At 36.6% G+C, this 20,354-nt stretch overlaps 1 protein-coding gene across 8 annotated transcripts in view; it reads right to left on the bottom strand.

Annotated features, from left to right (window-relative positions):
• Window positions 1-20,354, bottom strand: part of FoxP (forkhead box transcription factor P) — a 1,057,401-nt gene that overhangs the window by 69,014 nt on the left and 968,033 nt on the right. For all 8 annotated transcript variants that reach the window (XM_083117436.1, XM_083117437.1, XM_083117435.1 and 5 more), the window contains 2 exons: window positions 8,336-8,605; window positions 3,848-3,907 (listed from right to left, as the gene is read on the bottom strand). In XM_083117436.1, the coding sequence (XP_082973562.1) occupies window positions 3,848-3,907; window positions 8,336-8,605 (330 nt within the window). The remainder of the gene's footprint in view (window positions 1-3,847; window positions 3,908-8,335; window positions 8,606-20,354) is intronic.

Below are 20,354 nucleotides of genomic sequence, written 5' to 3'. Positions count from 1 at the left end.
TTGTCATCAAGGATTTTTTGTTCAGTTTTTTTTCCCCATTTGGTTAATTCGAAAGAAAATAACGAGCCCGACTGTAAGAATATTTTATATATTGCAAAATTTATCTAGCACGGATTTGAGGAACTTGTGCACAATCAATGTGTACAATCGCACACATACCTTAGAAACCTCAGAACATAATGAAAGGGTTCGAAATGAAGGAAATCGCTAATTCTTTTATCCCGCCCGATTACCACTGCCTTGATACTACGAATACTTGTCGATTGCTTTATTTCTGTTCGAGAATGTACTGGTTACCATAACGTGCTAGGACGCAAGGAATTTGCGTTAAGCATAAAATATTAAATGTTTCTGCTTCGCTTCCTAATGTTTATTTCATCGATTCGTAATCGAGTTGCATCGTCATGTTTATCTTATATACTTGTCCAATATGGAGACGAGCAACTGATTTGAAACCAGTGCTCGAAGTGGGGGGAGGGGTGCGAGGGGATGGTATCCCCCGCGACAAAAATTATCCGAAACCAACCCCCTCAGTTGTCTCATTGTCACCATGTTAAACCATAGTAACATCCCCCGCTTGGGCAAATGCTCGATGAAACATATCCCAGCTAAGATTTTCCACTTCAAGTGCTGTTTGAAACAATGCAAATTAATATGGTTTAAGTCATTGTATAATGTAGGTGAAGAACCATATCTTTGATGACGGTGACGCTGACTCTAATGCTGAAGTCTTTCTAAGAGTATTTTTTTCCAGTTAGCGGCACAGTGTAAGAGGGAAAATGGTGCTAAAACGAGCAATTGAAATAATAGGTTAAGACAATGAAACGTTCGTTGCAGAATTCTCCTGATGAAAATTCAGATTAAGCATTTAAGATAGAGGAACGGTGACGACTTCGACAATATGAATCGCCCGCACTAAAATACACTTCACTTGATCAGCATGAATGTGAGATTGAGAGATTAAAAAGGAGAATGTGTTCGGCTAGAGATCGGTTAGTTCGTGTGTGCATCCGTTATTTCATTGAACCCTCCAGCCTAACTATTGCCTATTTTTGGGGGAGCTGGAAAAGGTTCTTAAAGTTCTTGCCTTGACTCATTCGCATCCAACAGGTCGGTAGGTGCCGGGGCTTGCCCCGAGTTGATGCCTTCCTGAAGACGAGGCCTGCTTGAGAGAAAGGTTCTTAAAGAATGTGAGATCGCTGGCTGGTGATGAACACAGTGTTGCGTTTAAGACAAAGCAGCGACGAAACGTATGTGAGATTCCTATTAGAAAAATGAGTGTGATTTGATTCAATATCTGGCAACTAGTGCTGTTTTGTCTTAAAATCACGCATAATTTATATTTTATGATTCAGGTTGATAGAAGTTAGAGCAATCGAAAAGCAGTTTAGAACCAACTTTCAAAATGAAATACATAAAAATGTTTCTTGACAATAAGTATATATATATATTGCGAATGGGGCTGAAAATATATCCAATTCCGTTCACTCACAGTTATTTCCAGTTAATTCCTTGGTTTTGCTCAAAGTCCGTTTGAGGATGCAAATGAACCCGATTTAAAAAGTGAGGGAGGAAAATCGAACAAGAGAAGGGTTTTTTAAAAAACTGCATTAAATGAAACGGCAGGGTAAGGACCAATCTAGTCAATTAATGACAAATGAAAATAGAATTGGAAATGAGACCCGCCATTCAATTGATTAATAAGTTAGTTTGAATATGTAGTAGTTTCCAATTACTGAGAAGTACAATTAGAAACTGTTTTTAAAGCAATCAGAAAAATAAAATTGGTATAGTGAATACTTCCTTAACTCACGCTTTAGTACTGGATGTAACGCATTAAGAATTAGAACGCCCTTTGACTGCTCACAAAATGCTCAATTAAGCTATCTAGATATTGTTAATTCAAGCGATGCAAAAATACTATTCAATAAGTGTTAACAGTATCAAATTGTTTAAAATTCGAAAACAATAACTTGCCCTAGGAATGATATTAGAACGAAGGATTTATGTTAGGTGTATTAAATTCAGAATTTCAAATATACTCACTATTCCGTATTAAGATAGACTTGGATGTCTAGTGAAATGAGACAAGTTAAAAAAACAACAACATGAATTTACGGGTTGGATTCTAGTATATTTTGCAATTACATGTTAAGTTTCCTACAGCATAACTTCCAAACATGTAGTTCTCATAATATTTCGTAATAATACTGAGAATATGGTCCCAGATAATGGCCCCAATGTTGGCTTTGAAATTACACATGGAAATCAAAACTAAATATAAATGCCTATTATGTTCAAATGATCGTACTCACAAAGCTAGTGATTAAATATAACACATACACACACGTCATACAACGCAATACAAATACAAATATCACCCAATATTATAAAAACCATCACCAATATGGTTAGTATCAAACTATCGTTTACTAGTAATTATGGTGTAGTAGAAGACACAGATAAACCATCACCACTCACAGTGAGAAAGAACAAAGTGCAATGTATATTCGGGTAAGTGGATAGATTTTTAGGCAGCATTCTTTAACTTTTAAGGAATGTAATCAATTAGTGGAATATTGTCTAAGCTATTGGCCGGATTTATCTTCTTATTCAAGATCGGTGCAAACTATTGCTCAATTGGAAAGGATTGTAATAAAGAGATAATGAAAAATCCTGAACGCTATTTCTGCCTTGCTTCATACCATCTGAAAATAATTTTAAATGGTTGTGTTATACATGAAATAAAATTCCATATAGATAAGAACTTCGGCAAGCACTAATGTGCAGATGATGTTTAGTTTAAGGGGAAAATGCAAAACGTTCTGAATATTTCTAAAAGAAAACAGTATAGCGACATATCATCTTTACAATCTTCCTTCGGAGTTCATAGTGCGACTAGTGACAAGAGATTCCGAATTTCATCTTCTGTTCGATGTTTCCTACGGTTGGCAATTCCGATTAGCTCTGGGATTATTAAACCTTGAATAACTGACAATAAACTTAGAGGCTTGACAAGTGATACTCCCCACACCACCTAATCTGCTGCTAAGATTGCAAACGTGTACAGGCTTTTCTGCAAATTGTCCATATCCATGGACGTCCGCAGGATGTTTTTCAGAGAGGAGCAAGTAGAGCAATTTCTCCCCCAATTGTCCTGCCCCCCCCTCGAAGTACAAGGTTTTGACTTGAAGTCGTCGCATTTCTGCGACAACCTGTAATAGTCTTACTTGCGTTATAATAATTAACGCAAATTACTGTGACTGAAATGAAATTTTACACGTGAAATATTTTTTTAGGCCGTGCCCCATGCCTCATACGTGTTCATGTGTCTTCATGGCACAAGGATAGATACATAAGGAGGACTTTTATTTCTCCATTCAGGAACCAAAATGTTTCCATTGCATGGGATTAGACTATGGTTTTATTTAAACAAATAGTATGAAATCAGGGTCGTACTTATGATTTCATTTCGGGGCAATTGCACCTGAAGACAGTCATTAGAAGAAAATTTCACGAAATAAGAGTTTTGAATCAGGGAGTGATGAAAACCATAATATGTTTAGGTTGGAGGATACACCAATGAATTGTTATAGTTAAAGGCTACCGTGGAAGGTGCGACTAAATGGTCGAAAATGCGTGCTTAACTCCTCGGTTTTCAAGAGAACGCATAGGGACAGGTTTCTAATGAAATTATGACCAAACAGGAGAAATGTGATATAAAAATCTATGCCTTTTCATCCACGCCCTGAATTAAAAAGATATTTCCGAAGAGAAGTGCGAGTAAGGGAGTGTGAATTGAAACAGTATGCATTAAAAAAAAAGTCAAACTCATCCTACAACGTACCACTGATTTCATGGCGAGATAGCCAAATCTCTCCGACCCCGCACGTTCCATATCTTGCTCCTGCAACGAGACACAGCATTAAACATTAATCGAGGATAGAATGCATGATAAAAAAAGAAAGATTTTTCAAGTATTTCCTCTCTAAGCCCGTAGAGTGTCAGGAGGGCGAGTACGTGAAGGGGAGAGAAGCAGTGCTAGAAGTACACTTTGGGAAACAATGCGAAAAGTTACACGTTTTCAAACGGAGGAAGCCGTGTAAGAAGAAAACAAGGCAGCTCCAGTCAGGTGTTTGCTTGAAATTAGTGTAATTCCTCGTCTGGAAAACGTAATCACGTTGAGAGTTCAAACAAAAGGCCTCCCTCTTATACGGTGCCGTTTGCTGTACGAGCACTTATTGGATTTCATGCACAACTTCAATTACCTTTGTCTCCAGTAAATAATGCATTAAAATGGTCCAAATATTTATACTGGTACACGCCAGTCGTTCTTAATAACGCCTCAAGAAACAAAGGGCGTACTTACTGAAGTTTCAGGTGGTGCAAAAGCAGACAAGATGTACTTCGTACTTTCCTCGCAGAGATTTGCATTCATATCCCACGTGATGCCTGACAGAAGACGAAACATTGTTTTACATCATTTGCTGTTGCTTCATGTTCGTTTCAACGCTGTTCCTAATGTTTTAAGATCACACCTTCTTCGTGTAAGTGCATTACTTATATATTACTGCGGCGTACCCGCAAAATCAACATTATAGAGTACATAATGGAAACGAAATATTATATTTCTTCATTTTATATTTTCTTACTTATGTAAACTTAAGATAATGGTTATAATGCGAGAGAAACCTAAGGGTATACAATGATCGAAAATGTGTGGCCCTTACTGTTGTTAAACGTGAAAGTAAAAGATCTTCAAGGCAACAGATTTAAATAATCAAGGGGTCCCAGGTTCGATACCCGGTAGAGGCACAAGTGGTTCGGACCTCACTTTAAACTGTAGGTCTAGTTCCGATTAGCCTTACTGTGCATAAAGTGGACTTAAAATACCAAATCAATCAATCAAGCAACAGATTTAAAAATATATCACATTCTTGCATTATTTTTTTGTTGTTTTAAGTCTACTTCATGCTCCGATAGGCCAATTGGGACCGGATCTACAGTTTAAACTGGAATTTGAAGAACTGGTAGCCTAATTGTGTCTCCACAGAGGATCAAACCTGGAACCACTTGGTTACAAAACAACAGCGTTACCACTACGTCATTGGGGAGACCCACTTTCTTGGATTGGTTTGGTCAATACGATAAGTTTCTCGTTTATCTGGTGACACTTTAAGGACAATTCAGTCACACACGTCATTATTGGAATGAGTTCGGGATTCTTCTCCGAAAGTGAAAACCGAATAAAAGCAGCACTATTTTTTAAATTTTTTGTAATATATATATATATATATATATATAGTAAAACTTCCTTAAGAAAGAGGATTGATATGTATTCGTACTGTTACGTATGGATATTTCTATTCGATTTCATTCTTTACCTGTGAAAAGGAAACACTAATATGGAAAATTGAGAGTTCCATTTCATTGTTTTATCTTCTGTTTAAAGGACTTATTTATTTTTTTACTATTGTCGCATTTTCCAAGTTCGTTGTATTCCTGAGTGAACTATCCCATGATGCGAAAACCCATGCCAACTGACGTATAGTTGAGTCACTAATCATGTATTATATTATACCTTTTAAACCTAAGGATGTTTAGAGATGATACAGTTTTCGAATTTTCATTAAATCTTAGCAACAGTTCGTGTTTATAAATAAACAGGTCAAGAAATGTTAGGGGATATTAAACGACAATCATAAAATTACGATCGTAGCGCCGGAGGAAATATTTGTAGTAAGCAAAGAATACCCAATAGTACAGTCACCGGCAATAAAAATGGGACACCTAGATCCTGAAATACTCGCTTCCCTTCATGCGCTATGTGTGTTGCCTAACTACATAACACCTTGCAGGGAAGCAAGTATTTCAGGATCTAGGTGTCCCACTTTTATTGCCGGTGACTGTACACTACATACAAACACATATGCAACCTAGAGTCACTGAGTGACTAATTTGTAGCGCGCTGCAAACAGACGGGTCCTTGGTTCGAATCTTTGCTTGGAAAGCTTGAAAATATAGACTGACATAGCAAAGGTTGTATCATTTCAAGCGACGCACTTTCCAAAATCGCTCACTTCTCTTACACTGTAAATTGACTGTATTTTATCTTTTAAATGGTCATTCTCAGAGAGAGACTATGCATTCTTAATGACAGCTGATGTGTGCAGCCTCTCAAACGGAACAAAGGATAGGACGAATTTCCAAAGTACCCAATGGATGTTCATCATCTACACAGAATATTCCAAAAGCAACTAAAACCGGAAAGGAGAAACGAGCCAATTGCCCCAAGACAAAAGGACACCAAGAATGACTTCAAAATGCAAATGTTTACTTCAGTCAGGGAGAGGGGGAAAGGTTTGCAATGAACTTTGAGCCGCAGCCGTGTAACATATGTATACAAAATGAAGCAAAATGACTACGTTTCCCTTCGTAAATAATGGAAAGAAACCACCATGGTTGGAAACCTATTTTTTTTAGATATATTCTGTTGTAAATGTTTAGAAATGTCGACTCGTGCTGAGTGCATTGTTCTCTTGCTTCTGCTGCTAGTCCCGTTCCCCGTTCCCAGGGAAACTGCACACTTTGTTTAAAGTTTTGCCACAATATTTGACCATATTTTTCCTCACCAAATAATACCTAGCTTCAAGCCAAATACAACCTTTTGTTCACAATCGCCTACAGTACATGAAAATACAGTTTTTCTTTAGCGCAGAAAATGTAAACAACTACAGTACTGATAAGTGATAACTCCACCCTCTCCTAACAAAAAAGCGGATTTCCTTTACTTCGTATCAGTGCGACACACCTTTCCTAAACATCTCTTAGTAAGCACAGACATTTTACTCATTTTAGAGAATTATTACAGTGAAAGTAATCTTAATATAACTCCACAATAGTACACAAAAAATCAAATAATTTATCGTTTAAAGGCATTCTAAACATTATTTTTTATAGGACATCACAGAGCTATACATAAAATTCAATACCTTTTGCGAAAAAAAGTAAACGAATTGCTGGGTACTTAAAGTCGATTTTAAATAACTTCTGTTTTATTACATTCGATCATATTTTACTCAAATACGGTGAATTCATTTCTACATTCCAACCATATTTTGGCATATATATGCAAATAAATAAATGATGCAGTTAAACGCTCATGTTATCGTGGGCACATGACTGAGCATTGCTCCCTGTTGGCGAATAAATTATGAGACATAAAATTTAAGATTTCTTTTTATATTGGTTATTTTACGTCATTTTACTCTATGGACGCGACGGTGAGGATGAGTAACGAGTTGGATGATGGGATAAACAAAATTATACATCCTTGTCTTGATCATAGTTCGAATCTGGAACCTCTGGGTCCGTAGCGCTTTGCAATGACCACTCCACCACGGAGACCGGTATGCAATAACTTGATTTGAATCCAGCGATAAGAAATCCCTGGAGGATCCTTTATGTGAAAAACAAAACTTGACCAGTCAAATGCATTTTTGCCAATATAGAAACAGACAGAAAGTTCGTTTGATATTTTTTTTAAGACAACTTGATTGTAACACAGAAGTGAGTTGGCTATTTTATTTGTCTTGCATTTGTAATACATGGAAGTTGTCTGAGAACTACTTTTGTCTTTCGTATCACAAATGAAGACATGCACTGTTAGATGTTACCGTAAAATTCACAATATTCTACCGTTAAAATTTAACAGTCTGACAGTAAATTTACAAAAACGGAACACAATCGTTTTTTTATTTAAGTGCGAATATTTTATCATGCATAAAAATGTGTAATGGTCATGGATTTCTTGTTGCTAAGTTTACTTTATGCACAAGGACTAGACCACAATTTAAAGTGGGAAAAGAACCACTCTGAGCCTCCGCCGGATATCGAACTCGGGATCCTTTGATTACAAGGCTACACTATAGGGAAGGCTCAGATACTGATTATGCGGCACTTTTAGTTGGAAAGTAAAATAACATGTAGCCCGTTACATTTTTTAGTGTCATTCCCATCTGGAAATAACACAGGTAACGAAAAGATTACCTGTCTTTAGTTTACCGGATTTATGAATGTGGAGGACCGGGACCGACAACATTGTGAGGCCCACCTATAAGCAAATATACCAAATTGTTAGTATATTCTTTTGTAAGTTTAAGACATTGCAAATATCTCGTTTGCTATGTTTGCCCTTTTGAAAACAGCATCTTTCCTTCCCAGGGGCCAAACCCCCGAAACCTCTCCAAAATCTGGGGCATGAGTCATAAAGTACGACACAATATAACTGTTCAAACTTTCATTTAAACAATTCGAGATTTTCAAACGGACTTACCTGCTGCTGCAGGAAAAGCGTTTGCTGCTGCATGAGGGACTGGAGTTGGGCAGGACTGAGGATTTGTTGCTGCAACAACTGCTGCATTTGATGCAGTCCGGGAGAGAGCATCATCTGTTGAGGCAAAGACTGTAGGGGACTGCTCTTCCCATTGCTATTCACCTCCTTGCCCAGTTCACGGAGTTTACCTACTTCTTGTTGTTGCTGCTGCTGTTGCTGCTGTTGTTGTTGCTGTTGCTGCTGTTTCAAAGCTTTCACAAGAGATGAGGCCTGGAAATAAACAACGCCGCTGGTTGTAATACAAGAAGAAACATATACGTTTTGAACTACATTCATAGAAACTCAATTGTTAGACTAATTTTGTACATCAGCATCTGATAAACTAATATGTGCTCTCCCGTCAAGACAAAAATATTACAAAATTAAGAACTTTAGTTATTGTGTGGGAAAATGCCCGAACAAAACCTCTGTCAAAAATATAATGCATATTGCATTAATGTTTGACATTTCTTTCTACAATATAAATAAAATATCAATGTAGTTTATCTAGAGAGGAAAAAGACGATCTTAATCTGCAAGCAACCCAAATACATTACAAATATGGTGGATTGCATACCATTTAAGACTATAATAATCTGTACAGGAATCAGTTGTGTAAAATAGAAATTTCACGTTGTGTTTCCTGTAGCACAACTGAAACAAATTTCTTGGTCCGCTGTATCTGGTAATTTTTCATCACAAGTGAATGAGCTATTGGGACTAGTCTCTCTTAGTTGCTAGTGTATCTAAAATTTGTATTAACGTCTACATATGCTGGTCGAAACTTCTGGATCCTAATTCACCGGAAATCGAAACAGGAATGCCTTTAATTGGAAAGCAATTAGTACGTTTAGCAACCTGAAAGCAGTTTACAGGTTTAAAAGCTCTAACAAGGATACTGCAGCAGACTCTCCAATCTTTACCCCGATAGTAAAAATGATATAATGCTTCCAGCAGAGGTGAAGAATTGTAAAAATCCGTTTTCATTTTCTATGGTATTTCCAAAGATCTTCGATAATATTCCAATAAATGATTGAATAAATGAATAATGAATACATTTTAAAATGCGCTCTCTACTTGTAATTTTCTTCTAATATTAGTGTATCAAAACAACGAAATATGTTGTTACGTTGCGTTATCATATGATTGACTTTTCCAGCTACAATTGGCTTTACACAGGTAAAGGACATAAGTAACGAAATGAAAAAGAAAAACAGAATTATTACTGAGACCTGGGTGGTAAATATCATACTAGTTTAAAGAAACACTATCTCCAAACGACCTAGGATCCTCACCCATGCCTTAAGAAGGCTTTCTCAACAACTTTTTTCCCGGCCTTTTAGAAGCAGGAAACAGTAATAATTTCTCCTATACTGACGAAATTACGGTACATGGATCACCTCGGCCATTTTTTCATAGTTGTTGAAATATTGCAAAAGAAACAATCAAGATTTTGAATTTAAAAGTAAGAATGAAAAAACTATTCATGTAACCACTTGCTCTGACTTTTGTCAATAGCGAACCCCCCCTATGCAATAAGAAGACTGTTTGGGATCCCAAAGTCCTTCTGAAAATAACACTTAACATTCAAGATCCAGCCTTTCGAAAAGAGAACCTCAAATTGTTGGGAGTGCTTTCTGTAGTTTTAAGACTCTTACCAACTCACTCTGGAAGGAGAAGGGCAGGATTTAGAAACCAATTCCAGTGACGAATGGGGAAAGGAATAAAGGAAAAGGGAAATCTTGCATTTTTTTCTTCGGCATGCGTGTTTCGAGTGAGAACAATATTCCAAGGAAAGAAAAAAAACGTGACTGACTGGATTCACAATATTTTCAATTCACTCGAGATCCTAGCACGATGATTCAAAGTGGAGAGAGGGATTGACAAACTAACTACATATAACACGAAAATAATTTAGTGAGGACATTATTGTGAATTCAAAGAGGTGTACATACTAACAGTATAAAGTAAGTGCAACAATAAAACTTGCTTTATGAATAATCTCTCTGTAAGAACATCCGATCTGTTGGCTCATTTCTTCAGATGAAATAGTCTGCCTTTTGCGGTATTCTGTTCAAATCAACTCCTTATAACTTTGAAAGTGGTACTCCTTTGACAACAGAATAGACGCTTTAGAGATAAAAAGTTTACCAACATTTTTGTTATATTTCTCTCAATCCATATTTAATATAAAAATTATCTGAGAGGCAGTAGTGGGGGTGGAGGTGATCTTCCCCCATTGAGATGTTTTGGTAGGGCAAAATGTGCCTTTCCTCCAAGTCGAAGCCTAATGGGCGTATGAAACATATTCCCACATTTTCCTCTCAAAATAATCTTGGAGCAAAGAGTATTTAGGACAATATACTTAAAAGTTTAGAAGCCAGTCATCAATGAAACCTCACATTTATATGATTCACTTCCAAATTGCTAATAAAAGCAAGTGTAATTAAAAATGTGTTATGTAATGCAATTTATTTTTTCTTGAACTATTCAATGAACCCTATTCTGAGACATAAACAAAATAAATCAATAAATTACCTGTATTCAGTATTTAGGAATAACAGTAAGTTACCTTACATTCAAACCAAACGAGTCTATTGCTTGCAAGTTAATACCAACGGCTTTAGAGCCAACGTGACCTAGTTACAAACTTGTGTTGCTATTTTCTGCTTCGATTTAAATGTTTGCACAATGGAATTTCGTTTATATGTTCAAATCGGAATTTAAAAATAATGAATCTGAAAACCTCTTAGCACAATTCAGATGAAAGGACTGATGAAACTGGGTTGTCTGAACGCGTTCCGTGATGACAGAAATTGAATTGTATCGAGTCTGTAAGAGTTCTTTCAGCAGCCATATTATTTCCCCCGTGTTCAGTAAGACTGGGTCGATTGTTGCCGTGCATCTTGACGAGACAGATTCTTCAATCGAAGTACACATGTGATATAAAATGCACTTGGCGTGTGGTGTGTCAGAAGGAACATACAAGGCGGAGTGATGTTTGACATCCGCAAGTGAAGGTCTCTAAGGTCCGGTCGAAGGAACTCTGCAATTATGATAAGCTTACATAACAAAACTTGAACTTAACAACTGCTTAGCTAACGCGTTCTACAATGTAACTTCATTGATTATATTGATCAACGACAGCACACAACGCAAAATTATAAAAGCCAATGCATGCGCTATGACGACCGTTATTTCTTAACGCAAAAAGCAATTAGGTATTGAACTTTCCTTCCGAGTTAAGCATCGCGTTTCAAGGGCATATGAGACTTTGAGGTGTGATTCCATACATTCTCACGATCATGGATCACCTTCTACTCCTAAGATTACAGCCAGGTAACCACGAGATTCGAACACCGACTTTCCAAATGGAAGTCAGACAGACGTCTATCTTGATTTATGGTATTTATAGTGTACTATAATTGGTAAGCACACAATATTAGCAACGCAAGAAAGAATAGGTCTATTGTTTGCAAGTATCTTCCTTACAGAATTTAAAATATCATATTTAGTAATGTAAGTATATTAAGATTAAAAAAGACACATGCAACCATCAGAAAGAGAAGAAGGCGTTAACGGTCAGAAGAGAATGTAATTTCTGGCCAAATTGTTAAAATGTGTTTGAATAAAATAATAAAGTCCCTTGTTCTGATTACAACAATAGAGGAATTAATTTTAAATGAAAAGATATGTTAATTGCAAAAATGTTCAATAAAATTACTATGATTATTTTCAAGGGATTTCTTATGGTTAGTTTACATGTAACAAGTGTTTAGATGTTACTCGAAAAGCTAGAAAATACTTCATTTTGAATTAATAAATATCATTTGACTGAGGTGCACTGTGTAATTGTTCAATTTCCATCTGCGTCCCTTTGTTAAAACCAAAAACCAAATCCACTTCCGTTCACCACAATCTCGGGCGACACATCATTCAAAATCTTTGGAACACTAAACGTGCAAACTTGGAAGTTCTCAAGCAGGATCTACACACTAAATCAGAAAATGATGGCCCCCGAAAAGCTGGTGACCTTTAGCGAACATTCACATTTTGAAACATTTCCAGAACGCTTCGCCTTACGTTCAGCTTCTCATAAACATTGTGTTTTATTGTTTTCTTCCTTAATATAAGCAGTAAGCAGGGGGGAGCTCCTTGCATATTACTTGCGGGATAAGGAAAGCTTTCTTTTTTTCTCCCTCTGCTACCTAACTGTTTCGTTGGGACCGAACATGCGGCTAATATCAACGTTGAGGAAAGTGATATCAATGGGATGGGGAGAAAGGGAGACGGGCCACAACCTTTTCCCCAATGGTTTGCCCTCTTCCGCTTGTATGAGGCAAGTGGCGACAAAATGCTAACTCCTATTAAGCTGGAGAAGTTCCAGAATCAATAGAAAAAGGTTTACTGTTGGAGGAGTCAAGAATTTGCCATGGAATATTGTCACAAATACTCCGTCGGTTCTGCGACAATACCTTCTCCTTTTCTCCGTTCGGAATACACCAATGTCATTGGTTGCCACAAGACCACAAAAAGAGAGACCAAATGCGAGATGTGCCACTAATTCACCAAAACTGTTTTTCTCTATGTCTGAGGTTCAATCCCATTCCCCGTCCCCTTTCTCCAATATTTCCCTTCTCTATTTTTAAAGCGGATTAATTTTATGGGCCATGTTCTCGTCTTTCTTTTATTAATTCCACAATCTCCTTTTCTTGTTCCTTCCTTCGCCTTTTGGCTTTCTTCTTCTCTGGCGCCGTCTTCGCTGGTTAAACCACGGATGTGGACTATTATTGGATATTGATTCGGCCGATCTGTACGTTTCTCACACAATAAGAAAAAAATCCTATCGAGGCGTAGCCCATGCACTTATACGTACAATGTTTTATTGCTTCCTTCCAGGACACAAACTGCCCATACTTTAAAAACGAAGTAACAGCGAATTTATACCACCCGATATAAAGCAGCACAAGCTGGTATTTTTCTTCAAACAAACAGTAACTTCCATATATTCAATGTCTACTTATAGGTTAACATTTAATAAAAGAAGGACCAATCGGAAATAGTGGGAAATATTTGATTTGGAGACATCTGAATGTACCAAACTCACTAACACTTCATTCTATATGGTATCTAAATCTCATCGAACGAATGCATCTTGATCAGATTAACAGTCACGTTAATAAACTTAAATTATAGCCTCCTCAGATTAATATTTTGATATTTTATATTATTCTGAACTTTCTAATGTGTCGGAAAAGAAGTTTCATAAATTTAACTTTTCCGCTATAGACTGAAAGCTTATAATGCGGTTTATGAACAGTTCCACAAAAATAATTACACCATTAGCATCGAAGAGAAAGTGTGCTCTTTGAACCTAAACTTCAATTCATTTTAAATTTATTAGTGGTAAGCATATGTTTCAAAAGACTACTTTATGAATAGAGAGGCCAACCAAAACCTTCAGTTTAAAGTAGGATTTGAAACAATGAAATGTGTTCCACAGGGAATCAAACGCGTAACGCCAAGGAGAGAGCCTCAAAAAATAATATAAATTTGTTCAACTAGAAAGAAAAGGAACCAAAATTTTCACGGGGTGTGTTATTTTGAGGGTAGGTTTTCTTTTTCAAATATAGGCAAATGGTAAATATTACAAAAATCTATTAATTAATTTAATTCTATTTTGCGTCAGCTGATAATATTGTTTAAAATTTTGCCATTATATCAAGATTTTAATATGCGATAATTTTTAACTTTAGGTATATTATCTCCAAGTTATGTCACGCACGATAGATTACCGCTAGTTCTAAGGAATTTAATATAATCAATTTAATTAACACCAGCAATTATGAGTTTCTGTAAAAAATAAGTCCTCGTGGTTTATCAAAATAGTTTTACACATGTCAGTTTATTACGTACGTAGAAGTCATGACTACAACTACGTGCATCTCCTAGGGTATTGGGAACCACAGTGTAAACAATGACAAACAGCTTTCCAAATAAGGTATTTCGTAAAATATAAAAAAAAAAATTCAAAATTGATATCAACTGTCACTTTTAAACTAACACGTGACGTATTTCAGTTTTTGCCGTTGCTGGAACACAGACATTTGTTAAAAATACTATTTTATTGCTTTGAAACGTTAATGTTAACGTATTTAGGGTTACTTTCAGTGTTCGTAGTTCTCGGTTCCACGTTTTCTTTCTCGCAGAACCACGAAGGAGGTTTCCTCTTTCACAAAATGAGTTCGTGAATAAAAACAATAGTTGTGGAAAAAGCATCCATTCTTAGATACGGTAATGGGAAAATAACATGTTTTCGGATTCCAATTTATGAGCTTCGAGGAATCAATGCTATTATCTCCTCTTCGATCTGCTATAATGGCAGATGAATAGTAGGGGAAATAATCTGTAAATCCACCTAAAGAGTTCTCATCCGTCGATTCTTGAGTGGGGAAGAAAAAAATCTTTCCGTTGCAGCTCAACAAAAATACGCATAAAAATCGTGTCTATTTTCTCGTCTGAGAGAGGGGGGGAAAATGGGAAATTTTCCAGTGTCCCTGGAAGCAGCTAACTACGTTCTGTTCAGAAAATTGATGGTGAGAGAAAAAAATCATCAAATCAGAAATTTCTAAAACGGAAGCGCGTACCGTATGAATTGATTGCTGTAGTTTATAAAAATTGCACGTAATTATATTGTGCCGTTGAATTGGTTCCTGTAGCTAAATAATATTTTTAACGTATTATAAATTCATGCATATACGTAAAAAGTAGGAAACTTACATGCGTATTTCTTGACTACCTTTGTTTCTCTTCGTAAGATTCAGAGGGGAAATTTCAGTTTCAAATTATGAAACAGCAGCGTTTGCGGTGAATTTTATGAGAATCAGCTCACGTCACAAGATTAACCTAAGTTTTGCACTGCAAGCAGTCATATGAGGTACAATGTGGAATCACACAATGAATCTTAAAGAACTTGAATAAATACCTAGCTCTAAATTATCAGCTGAACTCACAACTTAGAACTCTAATATAAACTAAATCAATTTCGGTGCGTTGCACGTACAGATGTTAATGTTACATAATTGTTTAAAAACAACGCACACCAAGTAAATAAACTATTGTCCGACAGCTGTGAAATTAAACCCCTATACGCACATTTCAATAAACGACAACAAGAAGTAACGCTGTACCCGCAAGCTTATGAACATAACAAAAACTTTGGCAATATCATCGCTGTGAAGCAAGCAGATGTTCCTGGCCTGATACCATTGCGGCAATTTAGTTCCTACCAATTATTAGATAGGGGAGATATGGAAGTGTTACGAGTCAAGCCATTTGCCATCAAATGTAATGGATTTGACATGAACTGTAAGATAGAGTAGAGTAGAAGTATGCAAAAACAAACAGAACTCTTCAAATATGATAGTGATAAATTACGAATACCTTCTGAAACGTTTTTATCTTTTAGCCTGAGAACATGAAGTCGTTAGCCAATGCTTTTTTACGTTCTCTTTCGAATAGTAAGGGAGAGTAAGTTAAGTAATGCCATGGAATCATGAACATTGACAAGGGAGGAAGCAGAAGGAATTTATTTTCTGTTTCTTTTATGGTGTAGTGAAGGTTTCATGTGCAAAAACATTAAGACACATGAGACAGAACAAGCATTTTGTTTTTAAAAACGACATAACCTATTCCAAAATGTCATGTTTTCACAGACCGAAACCCATAAGCATGTTTCGTACTTACTTCGTATTATTTCATGGATTTTTTTTAACTACAGCCCCCTAAGAACAATAATGAATTGATGAAAAGACAAAGAAACGTCTGTGCCTTAAAAATTCCGTGCCCAGTATCCTTTAAGCAAATCACTTGGCAAAATAAAGAATGAAAACATTTATTTATTCTACATTTACATTTTTAATAAGTAAATAAATAAAAGCAATGTAATCTGGTTAGTTAACATAACATAGTCTGTCGCTTATTTGCATTTTATATAAATGCTAGTAATGTCAGAGAACATCCCAATACATACATCATACATACATACATATACATATATGTATGTATATATGATATGGAAATTCATGCATATGCCATTAGCTAACTAACAAGAAAAAAAGGAGAGCTCCAGTTTTACCACTTCCTACCTCAGCTGTGTAACATTGCGTTCAAAGAGAGACTCTTAATGTGTATTACTAAAAAAGAAGCACTTAGGCAAGCGACTGTTTAACAAGTGAGTCAAAGCATTGCTAGTCCACGTGAGCCAGCGATGACAAGACAACAAACGAGTGAGGGAGGGAGAGAAGTGGTTTAATTTTTATTTACACATATGCCTCACTTCATCTGTTGACTCGAAAAATATGCGGAAGGAAAACGAGTTAACAAAATACATCGGAGAAGAAAACCTTTACAGAGATGGATTGTTTACGCGCGTTACTAAAAGCACGCATTTCTTCCATCGCACTTGGAATATTATTTCTTTTTTCTTTTCCATGCTCCTCTATATGTGAAGCAGACACGAAGTTACCGAAAGAGAAGGAAGGATTTACGGAAAGCTCAGTCTCCCTGTTTGCTCCCAAATTGCATAAACAATGGGAAAAAATTATCCTCGTCTTATATAGAAGTTCGATCATAAAACCTTCACAGAATATCACCACAAATGCTACTCTATTCGAAATAGATTACATGAAAAAATAGAAGATATGACAAATAGGTACGTACGCAACAACTCATTATAATATACATACATATAATTTACACACGCACACGTGCGTTTTCTCTCATTCTCTTTCAAATTACAAATCCTCCAAGTACCTAGGGGATTTAGGTTGGTTCATGAATGGACGAGATAGCATGTATGAAGCCTGTCGTACATTCATATTTCAGTTTTCAGCATCAATCATTACTGAATAATGAGAGTATTATCTATTACATTGGATTGATTTGGTGTTTTAAGTCCGCTTTATGCACAGTAAGGCTAATCGGGACTGGACCTACAGTTTAAAGTGGGATCCGAACCACTTGTGCCTCCACCGGGTATCGAACCCGGGACCCCTTGATTACAAGGCGACGACGCTACCACTGCGCCATCGGGGAGGCCCTATTATCTATTACAATACTCAATATTTATATATATATATATATATATATATATATATATATATATTATAAATGTTATTTACACTATTGCATTATTTCATAAAGTAAATTTCACCAGAGCCACATACTGTTTGTTGTTATTTTTCTCGCAACAATCCTGTTTTTCTCTCATGCGTGTAACGATATAATCAATCAAGATAAATTTGCAAGTAGAAAATGTCAAATATATAAAATAGTATATATTATACATATTTATCGAACACTGTAGTGCATGTGACAACATGCCCTATTACAATTATTTGTTAAGAAAAACGCTAGCGCAAAATTTGTGCGGCTAATATTTGGGGACATATTTCTCCAGGAAGTCTGAGCTTCAACTACAATAATGCCAAGCTTTTCCCCCGGTCCTTATTTCACTTCCGAAGGAGAAGACGCAGAAGTTCAGCCACTATCAATTCATGTTCATTTTTTGTTCTCGTCCACCATCTCTTTGTGCCCAGTATCAATATACCCTGTAAGGTATTTGGGAATAAGAAGCCAAGTTCCAGTTCCCGACTCCTTTCGCGGAAAATAATGTCCTAACTTTGGCTCCGGAGGAAGCGTTTGTTTTGTAGGTGTGAGCTGATTTACAACCAACAAGAAAACCCGGAAAAAATATCTCCAACTTTTATCGATGGGGGGAAGGGGGCGACAGCTTTGCCCTTCAATATATCTCAATAATATTTCAGAAATAAACTTTAAAGAGCAAAAAAGAAAAAAAAGAAGATATTTGAAGCCTGGGACTGTCATCCATTTGGCGAGGGGAAGCCAAAAAATCCAACTGACGTCAGCAACCTTGCAAAATCGAAGTCTGCAAACATTTCCGCCTCGGTCTTTTTTTTTCAGACTTTTTTTTAATGACGCTAATAATAAACAGACACGCATTCTTTTATTACCACGCACGCCGGACAAGACGTTTTTTAAAGAACAAAAGGGCACTAAAATTCAACGATATAAAAGCATGGGGAGAAAATTCGAGAATCTCCCAGCCCCTTTGCAAGAGGGAACCGCACTTTAACCTCGGATTCACAAGAGGGAGTCGGCTTTTAGTATTCATTCTAGTCGATTATTCGATAAATAATGCATTTATTTCCCTTCTTCATTACTTCCAGGTCCCAGCTCCGTGGCGGAGACAATTTCAGAAATTAAACACTTGAAATCGATTAGCTCTTAGCCGGGCGGCCTCCAACATGCTCGGTGTCTCGTCAAAAGGGTAAGATAACTACTAATCGTCATGTACGAAAAAGGAAAAAAAAAGGTGAGAAAGCAAAGATATGTGAAATATCAGTTACACTCATATCTAAAATACTGAATACAATCACGCGACAGTTGTATATAGGTATAAACTAGGGTTCAGCCGATACCGATGCCGATTTATGGGTATCGGCCGATACCAGTGGTATCTGCATCGAGAAGTATCGGTTGAAATTTGTTTACCGATACCGCCCGATACTTTTCTGGCATTTTGGTCTTTCACTGGCTCCGCAAAAATTCCTCGTGACACTTTACCGAAGTCTAATTATCCTGGAAATTATGCAAAATTCAAGATTTTTTTTGCACCAGTTTTGTGTGAAAAAACTAAATTTTGTTAAAATATAACATGTAATTTAATATTATGATGAAATTCTTGAATATTTTAAAGCAAAAATCTTGGTTAATTGATGCTTATAATTAAAGCGGAAAACTTACACTAATATTAATCAATATTTACAACAAATTTTAATTATTACAATTTTCAAGTATCGGTATCGGTGGGAATCGGGAAGAGTATCGGTATCGGTTCAAAGCGGTATCGGATCAGCCCTAGTATAAACGAATGACAATAATGCCACAACCGAGCTCGTCTCCGCAAAAATGTGACAATCGAACTAAAATACAAGATTATTCGAAAATGTGCCACTCTTGGAGAAATGACACAATAATCCGCGAAATACGACATGCTTACAGATCCCTTAACTATTTTCTAGGCTATATCGGTTATACATTTAGAAATATCTATGCAGAGTTTCTGAAAAGGAATGTTTATATCGTTAATGCGGATTTCGCACTTTCGTTACATTTATGGGGCATCAAAAATGTCACAATCTTTGCGAAGCGCAGGGAGTGCATTCATTGGACACAAATCGCAACAGCCGTCTCCCACCTTTAATCGTAAGACTTGTTTTATAGAGCAAAACCATGGTTAAACAGTCGTCATAATTTTATGAGACTATCAAGCTTGAATTTGATATTAGTACGACGCAAAGTGAGGAGGGAAAGAGAAAAAACAAACTTAAAGCTCACATGATTCATAATAGGACATGCTCGCGTTATAATCTCCACAACTATATCTATGTTTGACAAAGTTTGTTGGTAAATGTTTGTTTGAAGCTCACTTTATGCACAGATAGGCTAATCGAGACTGGACGTACAGTTCAAAGTTGGGTTTAAACCAATGTGCCAAATACCTCCACCGGGTATTGACAGAAATATCTAAGTTTGGTTCAGTTCTGTTTCTTGTTTATAGGAGTGGAAAGCAAAGTGGTACGGAAACTTGTAAGGGAATCCTGAAACAAAGATACTTGCAGGAAGACTAAGACATTGATTGATTGATTGATTTGCTTTGTTTTACTTCGCCTTTAGCGTCACGTTTGGCTAATTTGCGAAGATCGGGATGAGTGATGATATGATAAGATTGATGAATACACACTCACAAACATCCATGCCCCGGCCGGGATTCGAACCCGGGACCCCTGGTGTGGTAGCGCGATGTGGGCAGTTACGAACGGCATGGGCATGGCATGGGCAGGTACGAACAAAGATCATGAAATGAAGAATATGAATCATGAAGTTATTGCTTGAT

The sequence above is a fragment of the Lepisma saccharinum genome, chromosome 2 (assembly GCF_977018435.1).
Source record: "Lepisma saccharinum chromosome 2, izLepSacc3.1, whole genome shotgun sequence".
In the NCBI taxonomy this organism is placed as follows: domain Eukaryota; kingdom Metazoa; phylum Arthropoda; class Insecta; order Zygentoma; family Lepismatidae; genus Lepisma; species Lepisma saccharinum.
This window is presented reverse-complemented; position numbering and strand designations above follow the sequence as displayed.